General features: G+C 64.1%; 1 protein-coding gene across 1 annotated transcript in view; it reads right to left on the minus strand.

The window, feature by feature from the left end:
* Positions 1-11,267, minus strand: part of NHEJ1 (non-homologous end joining factor 1) — a 33,757-nt gene extending 22,490 nt beyond the window's left edge. Inside the window, exons 1-5 of the mRNA XM_035556105.2 lie at positions 11,163-11,267; positions 10,681-10,866; positions 10,032-10,241; positions 9,131-9,269; positions 8,206-8,264 (exon numbers count right to left, since the gene is read on the minus strand). Of these exons, the coding sequence (XP_035411998.1) occupies positions 8,206-8,264; positions 9,131-9,269; positions 10,032-10,241; positions 10,681-10,866 (594 nt within the window). The 5' untranslated portion in view covers positions 11,163-11,267. The remainder of the gene's footprint in view (positions 1-8,205; positions 8,265-9,130; positions 9,270-10,031; positions 10,242-10,680; positions 10,867-11,162) is intronic.
* Between the last annotated feature and the right edge of the window lie 743 nt (positions 11,268-12,010).

The following is a 12,010-nucleotide window of genomic DNA, read 5'->3' on the forward strand; positions in this document are numbered from 1 at the left end:
CCAGTGGGTTTTGGGATATCCGTCTGTCTGGGATGGGGCTGGGAAGGCTCTGGGCCCCGCAGAGGCTGAGCCGGGCCCTGGGAGCCCGTGGCCAGGCACAGGGGAGCCTCAGAGCCCCTCCAAGCTGGGCTCTGGGCACCTCTGGGGGCCCTTCTGCATGCCCGGGGGGCAGGCAGAGCCCAGCCTGGGCTGAGAGCAGAGCCCAGGTCCTCATCCCATGGGCCAGGTCTGGCACCAAGCTGTAGATGTCGCAGCAAGCAGAGCTCCCAAGAGCTTGGGCTCTTCCAGCCTTCCTCCCAGCACACACAGCCTCGATCTTAATCCGAGCCCCCATCCATACCAGCATCCTCAGGTGGCAGTCCTGTCCACCCCGCTGCCCCTTGGGCGTCTGCGCCTCTACACGGGCACGGGCACCTCTACTTCAGCATGGTCATTCCTTCCTCAGCACGGCCAGCCCTTCCTCAGGGTGGTCATCCCTCCCTCAGCATGGCCAGCCCTTCTTCGTCATTGTCATCCCTCCCTCAGCATGGTCACGCTTCCTTTTGGCTCATGCTCTTGACGGCTGCCTGGTGCCAGAGGGTGAACCCCCAGGAGGTGCCCACAGCTGACTTCTCCCCCGCAGAGTCTGAAGTCAAAAGACGTAGCTGGAGACATCCATGGCGAAGAATGGAGATGTCCATGGAAGAGAGTGGACGCCTTCATGGAAAGGAATTTGCTCTCTCTTTCCCAAGGCTCTGCTTTCTCCCCATTTCTAGCTCTCCCAGGTTATGGCGCTACTCCTCCCTGCCATGCCAGTGTCGGGTGAGTGTCCCAGCATGGTCTCCACCTCCTGAGCCATCCCCACCAGACCGGGTTTGCGAGCTGTGCAAACACAACTCTGAGCCCCACAGCTGGGCTCTTACCTCCCTGTGGGTGCTCCTCTGCATTTTGGGGGAGATAAGCGAGAGGAAAAACCCCCGGAGGGCTGCAGAGAGCAGCGCCGGGCAGCGGCCGGCTTCGCTGCAGGTACCGCGCCGATGGCGCAGCACCCGCTTCCCGGCCCAGAAATAAACCAGCTGCAATTTCACTTTCCCCTTGTTTTCCTTCAGATTGACCTAAAGATTTGGTTTAGGCATTGCCAGCATCACCAAACACAGCCGAGCCCCGCAGCCGAACGGTAACAGAGCCACACCGGCTGCGCATTTCGGGGTCCTCTCCTCCCCACGGGGCCACGTCCCCAAGCTTCTCCACGACCCGGAGCACTGGAAGAGCCAAGACACACGGGGAGAGTCCCACCTGCCCGAGCACACGGCTCCCAGAGCCGGGGCTTTCTGGAAAAGCACAGCCGTGCCGAGCGTGGAGCTGCACCGGGCTGGAGCACGTGTGCCGGGAAGGGCTCCGCGCTGCCCCCCCCCTGCACACGGCAGCCAACATTAATTCATTAACAGTCCCATTAACACCCAGCTGTGGTTTCCCCCCAAACTCAGGCAGGGACCCGCTCCCCTGTGACAGCTGCTGACAGGCCAAGTTTCCACGTTCAGCCCTTCTGGAGTTCTGTATAAAAATAAGTGGTGCTTTTTTAAAAAGGAAAACTGTATTTCCCCTCTACGCACACCCGCACGCGCGCGCACACGTGCAGAGCTCACGGCAGGAATTTGCTCAAATTTCCCCCACCCACAAACACATCTCCTTTGGCTGGAGACCAAACGTGGGCATTCTGAGCCCAAAATATCCCTTTTTTCAGCACCCAGGACGCAAGAAGCTGGCGTTAGCCTGAGCAGGGCCAAATAGCGCTCCCACTCCCCGCCACCCCCGGCATTGCCAGGCTTTGCCGTGCCACACAGGGCCTGATCCTGCCCCACCAGCCTGCGCCAGCCTCTGCACCCTTCCCGTTGTCACCCCCAGGGTCGGAAGCCCTCCGGGTTGTGGCTTTTGGCCAGGGCCTCATCCAGCACCCCCAGCAAGGCAGCTGCCGGCGCTTTCCAAGGAGATGCCCTCACGGGCTGTGCGCATCGTGTTTGGTACCCAGTTTTGGCACCCAGTTGCTATTTTCTCCTTTCCTGCTTCTCATCATCCCCCCGCAGGCACCCGTGAGCACCCGCTGCTCCAGCGCTTCCCAAGGAGATGCCCAGATGAGCACCCGCTGCCTATTTTCCCCTTTGCTCATCCTCATCTTTCCCAGACAGCCGTGAGCACCAGGCGATGCTCAGGGGGCAACCCCGGCCCCTCCAGGAGCCCTGGACCACGCGGTGCTTCCAAAGAGCCCAAATCCGTGCCGTAACTCACCCGGCTGCACCCCGGGCACACCACTGGGGTACTGGGGGAACTGGAGCCGGCCACTGGGAAATCATGGGACGGACACCTCCATGAAACACAGCCCTGGGCTGCGATCAGAGCAATGGGCGTGCTACCTCGGGTTTGCTGCTAGCAGGGCAGCTCCAGCTCCTCAGAGAGGGCAGGGCAAGGGCCATATATCTCCCAAATACCTGGCCGCTAGCAAAACGCCCCGCATCCCTTTGATACAGAGGTGTTGGGCTCGCCAAGAGCCCTATAACTCCTCGTGCCTTTAAATAGCAAAGCTCACAAACGCCCCATAGGGCCCGGTGTCTATAAGTTGTCTATATATTTGTGTACACACATACACACAACACACAGAGATTTATTCGTGTTTTCAGAGCGGTTCAGGAGACATTCCAGGACGAAATTCCAGCCAGCGCTGGAGCCAAGAACATCAGTCGCCCCGGCGCACGCTGCCCCCTCTGCCTGCGCACACACTAAATACGGAAAGGGAGAGGTATAAATAGGCAGAGAAATACATGAATGGCCCTGTTTCCTCATACAGATAAATAGTACACAAAGGTCCGAGCCGAGAGGGAGCAGGCAGCCTCAGGAATGCTATGGCTTTGCTGGGGCGTGCGCCCCTGGGGGCAGGATGTGCCCCTAGGTGCACAACGGCCCCGGCTGCTGCTGGATGGAGCCTGGCTGGCACCACCAGCACAGAGCACGGGGGCAGCGGAGCAGCTCCCGAAATGCCAAAAAAAAATTTTGAAAAAAAAAAAAAGCTGTTTGTGAACGCGAGAGGGGAAGGGCTGCAGCTGCAGGGGGTGGGGGAGCTGGGGACGGGCCCAGGCCCGCGCAGGGACACCGCGAGGGCGTGAGGATGGCAGGAGCCCGGCAAGCACCCGGGTGCGAAATCTGGCAGCCCGCGTTGGGTGCAGCTGGGGGGCAGGCGGCACCAGCACCGCTCCTCCGCCCTGCCCCTGGCCATCGTGGCCAGCAGGGACAGGACCGCGCCGGTCCAGACCCCATCACCGGGGATGGAGGAGCCGCCACGTGCCTCGCCGACACACAGCAGTTCCTTTAGAGCCCCGTCAAAGTCCACCTTGTTCTCCTCCCCAGATGGTCCTTTGCTGCCACATCCTGAGCTGCAGGGCTGGGAACGGCGCTGCCACGACTGAGCTCCAGCCGGCACAGAGCAGAGGAGCGGGCGATGCCCACGCGGCGTCCCCCCGCCAGCAGCCCCCTTCTTTTCCCTCCTCTGCCCCTAACGCAGCCGTGGTGAGCTCAGCCCGGCAAGGCTGGGATGCGGGGCCGGGAGCTGCCCCCAGCACGTGGCAGCGGGGCCGGGGGCTGCCGGGGCGGGGGGCTCACCCCTGACAAGGCGTTGCAGTCGCTCCGCTTTCCGGAGGGGGAAGGGGCTCTCCCCCTTCAATGCCGCCGTTTGAGCTGAGGCCTGGCAGGGGCTCAAACCACCGCTCGCTGACACGAGATCAATCATCCCCCGCGCGGTCGGTGCCCACGCAGGGGCTGGGGCCGCTGCCACACCGGAGGGGCTTTCGGCCCTGCTGCCAGCCCGCCCGTGGCACCCCTCTGCCTGGTTGCGGTGACACACGGCACGGCGCGATGGCACGCAGTGGCATTGCGTTGCATGGCGAGGCACGGGACGGCACGACGGAGCATCATACGGCACTTCACAGCGTGCCATAACACGGTGCAGAGCAGATGAGGAAGACCCCAAAATGCAAAGGAGGGTTCCTGCCCGTGCCACGCTGCTGCACATCCAAGGCCCACGCCGTGCCCCAGGGAAGGTGGCCACAGCGCTGCTGGCCTGACCCTCCCGCCCCCAAACAAGCCACCAGGTGATGCCCATCCCCGGGGCCGGACGGGCAGATGGAGCAATCGGCCTGGCCCCAGCCCCGCTGCGGGGGGGTTTGCTCCTTGCCCACAGTCTGGGCTCTATTTCGGGCAGCCTGCTGCCCCGGGGCGCCCGTTGCCAGGCTGGTTTTAGCAGCGTGCAGCTCCACTGACTCACTGCTTGTGTAAGCGGGCTGTGGTTGCCAGCGGCAGCCCAGAAAGCGCGCCCCGGCCGCGGCCCCCCTCACCTGATTATGCCTAAGCAAATAAATAAATAAAGCCGCACCGCCGCCCGCCACGTGCCTCCGCGGCAAACACTTGGGGAGGGCCCGGTGCCCACACAGCGGCCGGCCCCCAGGCAGCACTGGGCACCCGCACTCGCCCCAAAATGCTGCCCTGCCCGCCGCCTGGGGATGGGTGCACTGCGCTGACCCCGGCCCCTGCACTGGGAGATGGGATGCTGCGCTCTGCCCCATGCACGCGTCGGTGCCGGCATGCACACTCGCGCTTTTGCACAACGATGAGCGCCGTGCCGAGGCTTGGCTGCACGTGTTGGCTTGCTCGCTCATCCAAGCATCCCAAGAGCCAGCCCCATGCTCCCAGCTCTGCTCTGAGCCCAGCCTGCGTGGCTTTTGCAGTGCTCGTCCCTGCTAACGCAGAGCTGTGGCCACCAGCCCCTTCCCAGTCCCATGCAGAACCCCGTGCCCTGCACCCCGGCCCCGCGCCCCACATCGTGCCCACGCCGCCAGCCTCGCTCTAGCCCGGTGGCAGCTGCAGAGCCACAGCTACCTTGCGCTAATTAAAACCATTCCTCGTTGGAAGGAGCCAAAAGGCCGCTTCCTCCTCCGCCGCCCCACCGCACGGGGCCGGCGTGGGTTTGCGGGATGGATGCCGTCCCCGCCCTGCCCACCGCGCGGCCCACCGCTGCTGTCACCCGCGGGCAGACGGCGGCTGCTCCTCTCCCCGGGCTTATTTTTAGCTCCCGTTAAAAGGGAGAGGCAGCGCGGTGCGGGCAGGCAGAGCGCAGGCAGGTGCCGGGCTGCACCCGGCGGCACCGGGCAGGAGGGAGCCGGTGGCCCCGGTGGGCACCCACGTGCCCCGGCTGCCTTCCACCTGCCCCTGCGCCCCTGTCCCCTGAGGGATGGGGACGGGCACCCGGCCCACCCCGGTCCCGGGAGGGAACAATGAGAGGGGCGCTGACCCCTGAGCTCCCTGACGTCAGCCCCGCCGCCCCGCCAGCCCCAGCCCGGGGCTCCCGCTCGCCCTCGGCCACGCTGGAAGCCGGTGTTTGTTTGTCTTCCTCTCCAGCGTTGCTTGTTTTGATGGCACATCCTCCTCCTCGCCGGGCCAGGCCGACCCGTGAACCTTCCACGTCCTGTTTGCCGGGGCCCTGCGCTGCAAGCCAAGTGCACTGGGGCGGCCGGAGGTGCGGAGCATCCACCCCGGCGCGCACCGGCCACGGGAGATAAAAATACACAGGGTGAAGCATCCTGGGGAGAGGGGGCTATATTTGAACTGATCGTATCTGCGAGTTTATCCCAGAGGTTTCGATTTGCTGCATGGCCGGGCCAAAGCAGCCGACACAACCCTCGTCACCACGGGCACAGTCCCCGATGTACCTGTCCCTGTCCTGCCCTGCACACGGTGGTGGCAGACCCCCTGCCGCTGACCCCTCTCAGAGGTGGACCATGGACAGGCGTCACCTGGGTCCCAGAACTCCTACGGGAGGAAAATTCCCCTGCTAAATCCTGCACGACCGAATGCTGGAGCCTGGAGACGTGCTGGGGAACCCGTGCTACTCCTGGGCATCCCGTGCTGCCCCGAGGGATCTGCAGCTCACAGGGATATCCAGGGACAATTTGGCCTGGACCTGCCGGGCCCTGTGCTGCTGGGAGGCGCTGAGCCCTCTCCGGCTACCTGCCCTTCCCCTCCCGCACGAGTCCCCGGGCTTGCCAATAAAAGCTGCCGGCTTTGCCTCGCCTCGCGCGCGGCCGCCGCTCTCCCTCCAGCACTGCCTGAGCCCAGGCAGCTGCTCAGAAGTGAACCCTTGCCAAAAAACTGCGTGTGTGAAAGCGTCGTTTCCTAAACGTATAAATATTCCCAGGGCTTTGCTGGAAAACTCCCCGCGATCAGTTCAAACTCCCTGGACGGGAGAGCGATGGCAGGCCCCGTGAAAGGGCATGTGGAAGGCGAGCGGGAGGGCCCCCGGCGCAGGGCCTTTCCTCTCCACGGTGGGGATGCGACCTCGGTCTGGGAAGCGGAGCCTTCCCGAGCTGCGAGCGAAGCAGCAGAGCCCGATCCTGCATCCCACCAGCCCTGCGCCCCGCCACTCGTTGCTCCCGTCGTCGAACATCTGCAGCTTGCATGGCGGGGAGGGAAGGGCTGGGAGGACGAGCGGAGCTCTCCGTCTGACCTCCTGGCCGCTGGCGTCTAACCACACGCACCCCAATACCGAGCCCAGCATCTTGGTTTTCTTCCCAGCGGGCTCCCGGCCCGCTTTTGGAGACAGCAAGAGATGGAGACGCAACCGCTGCCCTTGGGAGCGCGTCCCAGTCGCTAATCGCCCTCGGAAGCAAAACCATGTGCCTGCGTCCTCGCTGGAAATTGCCTGGCTCCGGCTCGCAGCCCCTGGCTCGCCTCCTGCTGCTCTTCGCCAGATTAAAGGGAGCCCTTCGCTAACCAGCGTTTTCTCCTTGTAAAGACCCTCACGCACTGCAATCAGGGCGCCTCTCAATTTTCCTGCTGATAAGCTCGACGGAGCTCTTCCCTTCCAAGTCCCCCAGTGCCGGGCTCTCTCTCCAGCCCTCAGCTCATTCCTGCGACTCCGTGCTCGTTGTCCGGCGTCTTTTTTAAGACCCAGGCACGGGAGGCGGTGGCAGCCTTCCCAGCGCCCCGCTCAGAGGGACCCCTGCCCCTCCAGCCCCTCTTGCTGCTCCTTTTTGCAGCTTGCAAATCGAGTACAAAATCGCGCGGTGCCCCTGAAACACCTGCCCATTTCGCAGCGCTAATTAGATCGTCTAATCTCCTCTTCCACGGCAGCTCCACGTTCCCTGAGACGAGCCCCCCAGCACCACCAAGCGCCCCCTCCCATGCCCAGCACCCTCCCAGCTCCTGGAGGGCTCCGAGCTTCGAGCCCAATTTCATCTTTAGCAGATGTCGATCATCCATCCCCTGGACAAAGACACGCTTCATCATCCCCCGATGCCGGCACGGCCGCCCGCATCCTTCCAGTGCCAGCACGGGAACATTTACCGAGCACTTCTACCATGTCTGCTTCAGTATCCATCATCTCACCACCTCCAGCTACTAATAGGCTTATCCCTTCCCCGGACTTTGGGGTTTTCTCCTAATGCACTAAATAAAACCCCTTCCTCCTGTCCTTCGCCATGATTTCTCCCCGATGTCTTTAGCTTCTGTTATCCATTTTCTACACTTCATAATTTCTAATTTATATTGATTGCTATCTACTCCCGCTCTCCCATTTGTTATAAACTGCTCTTTTATTTCTAATTGCTACCTTCACTTCACCGCTGAACCAGAACGGGCTTTCGGCCAGCGCTGCCCTCTTTCTTGATTGTGGAATTGTGGCTTTTTGTGGCTTCTGAGATTCTTCTGAAAGAGCTCACAATTTTCATTCACATTTTTCTATCTAAATGTTTCCTCCTAGCTGATTTCACTCATAATTTCCCCCTGCTTTGGGAAATTAGCCCTTTCAAAGCACGAAGGATATAAATTACTGTTTAGGAATGTCCTTTCTTTGCCCAGGGTGAATGTAATCTGGTCGTGATCATCGGTCCCTAGGCAACCTCCGAGTTTCAGTCCAGCAATGAATTCATCTCTATCCATCATAACCAGGGGGAAGCGAAAGTTGCCTGTGCTGGATGCAGTGCCTCTCGTGTAAGAGTGGGACCGTCTCTAATTTTTCGAAGCTCTGCAGGTAGCTGGCTGTGCAAGACCAGTGAGCACTGCCCCTCTCCAGCCGAGTCCAGCCTCCCCCCAGTGCTCCCCATCCAGCCCGGCACAGCACGCACTGGGGCTGCCGGTGCTGACTCCCCACGACGCCTCGGCCAGAGGACGGCCACCGCTCCTTACCCCGGCCATGAAGGTCTGCAGAAACGCCGCCTCCTGGAAGGGCTCTGTCCGCAGGCGGTCTGCAAGGGGGAGCGGGGATCAGCCCGGGCAGGGCTGGCCAGACCTCCCAGCCCACCTTCACCTTCCCCTGCCCACGGGGACTCCCTTCAAGCTGCTCCTCCATAGCAGCCCTGCATCCCCAGAGGCTGGTTTCTGCCCTGGCAGGAGGTGGCGATCATATTTTGGTGCCTTCTCCCAGCTTCTGGAGCAGGACAGGGCCAAACCACTGTTATACCTCACTCTGCCTCATTCAGAGCATCAGTTTTACCCCGTCACTGCAAAGATGCTGTCTGGAGAAGCACCTGGCCAGCTTTGTTCAGCAAAGGGACAAGAGAGACAGGAGAGGCCACCTGCCCACCAGCATCACCGGGGCAGCTCCAGTGCACCCGGCTGCCCTCGGGGATGGGGGGCACCTGGGGAGTGGCAGGACCTGACCCACGTCCTACAGGAGGGGGGCTTCTGCCTGCCCATCCCCGCTGGCCGCACGGGGCTGTGCGCTGGACGGGGGCCCACGCACACAGCTGTGCTTCCAGCAGCGCGGAGCCGGGAGCCTCTGGTTGCTCTCCAGGAGCTGCTGCCTGCGGGAAGGAGCCTGACTCGGCTCCAGGGCCAGCCCCCGCTGGCATCAGCGCAGGCTCCTGGGGAGCAGCCAGGTGCTCTCAGCAAAGCGGAGAGCCCCTTGGCGACTCCCCAAGTCCTCCGGCTACCGGTCAAGGGCCGCTCCTCCCCGCGCTCTCCCCAGGGGCTGCTCCCCAGCCTCCTGGCTACCGTCTTGCTGCCGGAGCGGCTGGAGATGAAACACAAGCCCGGCTGGGTGATAGCCAGGGGGAGCAGAGCATGCCAGCTCGCGGCTCGCTCCTCGCTTGGCCCGGGTGTCCCTCCTCACCTCTGCTCAGGGCAGCCCCGCTCTCCCTGTAGTCCTCGATCTCAGCATCCTTCTGAAGCAGCAGGGAGCTCAGCTCCTGCACCTGGTACTGCAGCGCCAGGCTCATCCGAATCAGGGGCCGCACAAGGTGGCGGGACACCTAGGGGGGTCCAAAGGCGTGAGAAGGGAGGCAGGAGGCTGCGGGACACGTCCCTCCATCCCAGCCCCATGGCCCTCCATCCCCAGCTTCACGGCTGGGGGCTGCAGCAGGGGAAGAGCCCAGTGCGGACAGGGTGCTGTGGCAATGCTCCACGTACCCCTTGGGATGCAGCAGGAGGCAGAAAGCCCCCTTACGTGTCCCCTAGCCCTCAGCAGGCCCTCTCCACAGCTCTGCGCACCCCGAGCCACGTTCCTACACGGGAAACAGGCAACGCTGGGTGAAAAACCAGGACTCGAGATGTCACGCTGCAGCTGGAGGGAGAGGAGAAACCCTCCCGAGGAGGTGAGACCAAAGGCAGAAGGGGGTCCCCCGCTAGGGCTCAGGCAGGCTGCAGCCCCCCCATTGCAGCCCACCTCCACCCAGACCCCACAGCCGCCCCCTGCCCACGTCCCCCGTCCCGGGAGCCCGGCGGAGCCCTGGTTTTGGCCGCGGGGCCGGAGCCCGGCGCGTTACGGTGGGTGCCGGGCGCCCTCTGGTGCGCGCAGGGCGCACGGCCCCGGGGGGCCCGGAGCCCTCCCGGGGATGGCCTCTGGGGGCCGGGAGCCCTCCCGGGGATGGGTCCCGGGTCTGCAGGCTCGGTCCCGGTCACCCTGGGCTGCAGCCCGGTGGGGTGCGCCTAGGGGGGCCCGGCTCTCCTGCTGGGGCACCAGCAAGCGGAGCTGGCACCGGGCACCTTCCCAAAGCCCCCGCAGGTCACCTCACCATCTCCACGGGCGCGGGGCAGCAGTGGAAGTCCCAGTAGAAGGGCAGGCCCGAGAGCTCGCTCTTCACCCGCAGGCTGAGCCCGCCGGCGGTGCGCTGGCAGGAGAAGGAGGTGGCGGAGTCGGGCTGCCCGGCCAGCAAGGGGGACATGAGGTTGGCCAAGCGGTGCAGGAAGGAGGAGACGTGGGCCGTCAGCCGCTTGTTCAGCTCCTGGGGGAAGGCAAGGCGAGGTGTTCAGCGGGGCCCTGGAGAGCTGAACCCTGGAAAACCCCGAGGTCCGGGTGGTGGGCAGGGTGCGGTGGTCCCCCGCTAGCACGACTCCCCGCACGCCACCACGTGCCACAGGCTGGCTGGGAGCCGAGGCAGCCTTGTCTTGACCTCCTGCTGGAGTCGGGAAAGCTGCTTCCCATCCAGCCCACAAGTGAAACGAGCGTGCAGGGCATGCACAACAGCCCGGCCGTTCTGCAAGGAGGAGGGTGCTGGGCCGGGCAGGGGGGCAGTGCCGGGGCGCAGCCGCGCAGGGCCTGCCCCGGGTGTGTGCACCTCAGACCTGCAGGACCCGAGGGCTGTTGTGCCAGCAAGCAGTTTGTGCTGAGCTGTCAGCTGGTGTGAGGAGGAAAGGAGGTCCCTGGCCTTCCCAGACACTCACCTTGGACCTTTGCCCCACGGCCTCCGCGTCGGCACTCTCGCACCAGACGCTGCTGAGGTCAGAGAGCAGCAGGACGTAGCCAGTATCCCCGAAGCAAGCTTTGGCAATCAAAGCGGACTCGCCAAAGCAAACAGAAGCCCAGGGCTGGGTCAGGAGCCTGCTCTCCAGCTCCTCGGAGCCCTCCATCTGCAAGAGATCAAACAGGTCTCTGCCTCACCCCCCAGCCCGCTCCGTGGGGTGGCCTCGCAGGGACCCTCGGTCCCTGCTGCCCCCTCCGCGATGCCAGCCCCCTTCCCCGCAGCCCGGGGACACGCAGCTCAGCTGGAGCAGGCATTTCAGGGAGCGGGGTGCAGGCAGCTCCCAGCCCGGCTCAGCACAAGCACCCCTGCAGCTCACAGCACCCTGCTCTGCCTTGGGGGGAACGGGTGCCCTGGGGGGTTTTGGGGCACCGGGCGGCACCGGCGCTCCGCGGGTGCCATTACCCGAGGAGAAGAGGAGCAGGCAGCCCAGAGCCGTGGGGAGACGGCTTTGCAGAGCCGAGCGAGGCCGGGCCGGAGGCGAGGGGCAGACTACGGCTCCCAGCATGCTGCTCTCTTCCGCGCCGCGAGCGGCCGGTGCACGCCGGGACGCGTAGTGCCACGCTTGTCACCGGCACGGGAAAACGGGCACGGCTCGCCGCTTCCCCAGGACGGTCAGGGCCTGGCTGCGTGGCCGTGGGAGAGGAGAGGGGCCCGTGGCAGCTTGTCCCTCTCCGGCAGCCCCCCTGACGCTGTGCAAAGAGCTGTGGAGTGCAGCCGCGCTTTGGCTTGCGCTGCTGCTGCTAAGGAAGGGCTTGGTGCGGGTGGCTGGGCTCCGGGTGCATGGGGGGGGGGGGGGGGGGGGGGCGCTCCGTCCCTCGCCCAGCAGAGCCAGGCGGTGGACACCGTGCTCTTGGCTGCATGGCCAAGTTTGGGAGCAGGCTGGGTGGTGTGGGAGATGAGCAGCAAAACCCTGTGCCCCCCCCCCCTCAACACCAGATCCCAGCGCCCTGGCACGGGTACACGAGGGGCAATGCCTCGCCCCGGGCGTTGCTCCCTGCCTTACAAGGTGCTAGCAGGAAGGCAGAGGCTGGGCCCCACGGCCCCTTTGGGGCTGCCCAAAGCACCGAGCCCTTCCCCAGCAGCATCCGTAGGGTGACAGCATCCACGGGGTGAAGATGGAGCCCTGGCTGGAAAGGAAACCCCCAGGGCAAAGTTGGTTGAAGGTTTTTATAGCTCCCTAACAACGCAGGGAGATGAGGTCCGTGACGGGAGTGTGAAAGTGCAGGTCTCTCCTGAGGCTTCAGAAATTG

Source organism: Cygnus atratus, chromosome 6 (genome assembly GCF_013377495.2).
Source record: "Cygnus atratus isolate AKBS03 ecotype Queensland, Australia chromosome 6, CAtr_DNAZoo_HiC_assembly, whole genome shotgun sequence".
In the NCBI taxonomy this organism is placed as follows: domain Eukaryota; kingdom Metazoa; phylum Chordata; class Aves; order Anseriformes; family Anatidae; genus Cygnus; species Cygnus atratus.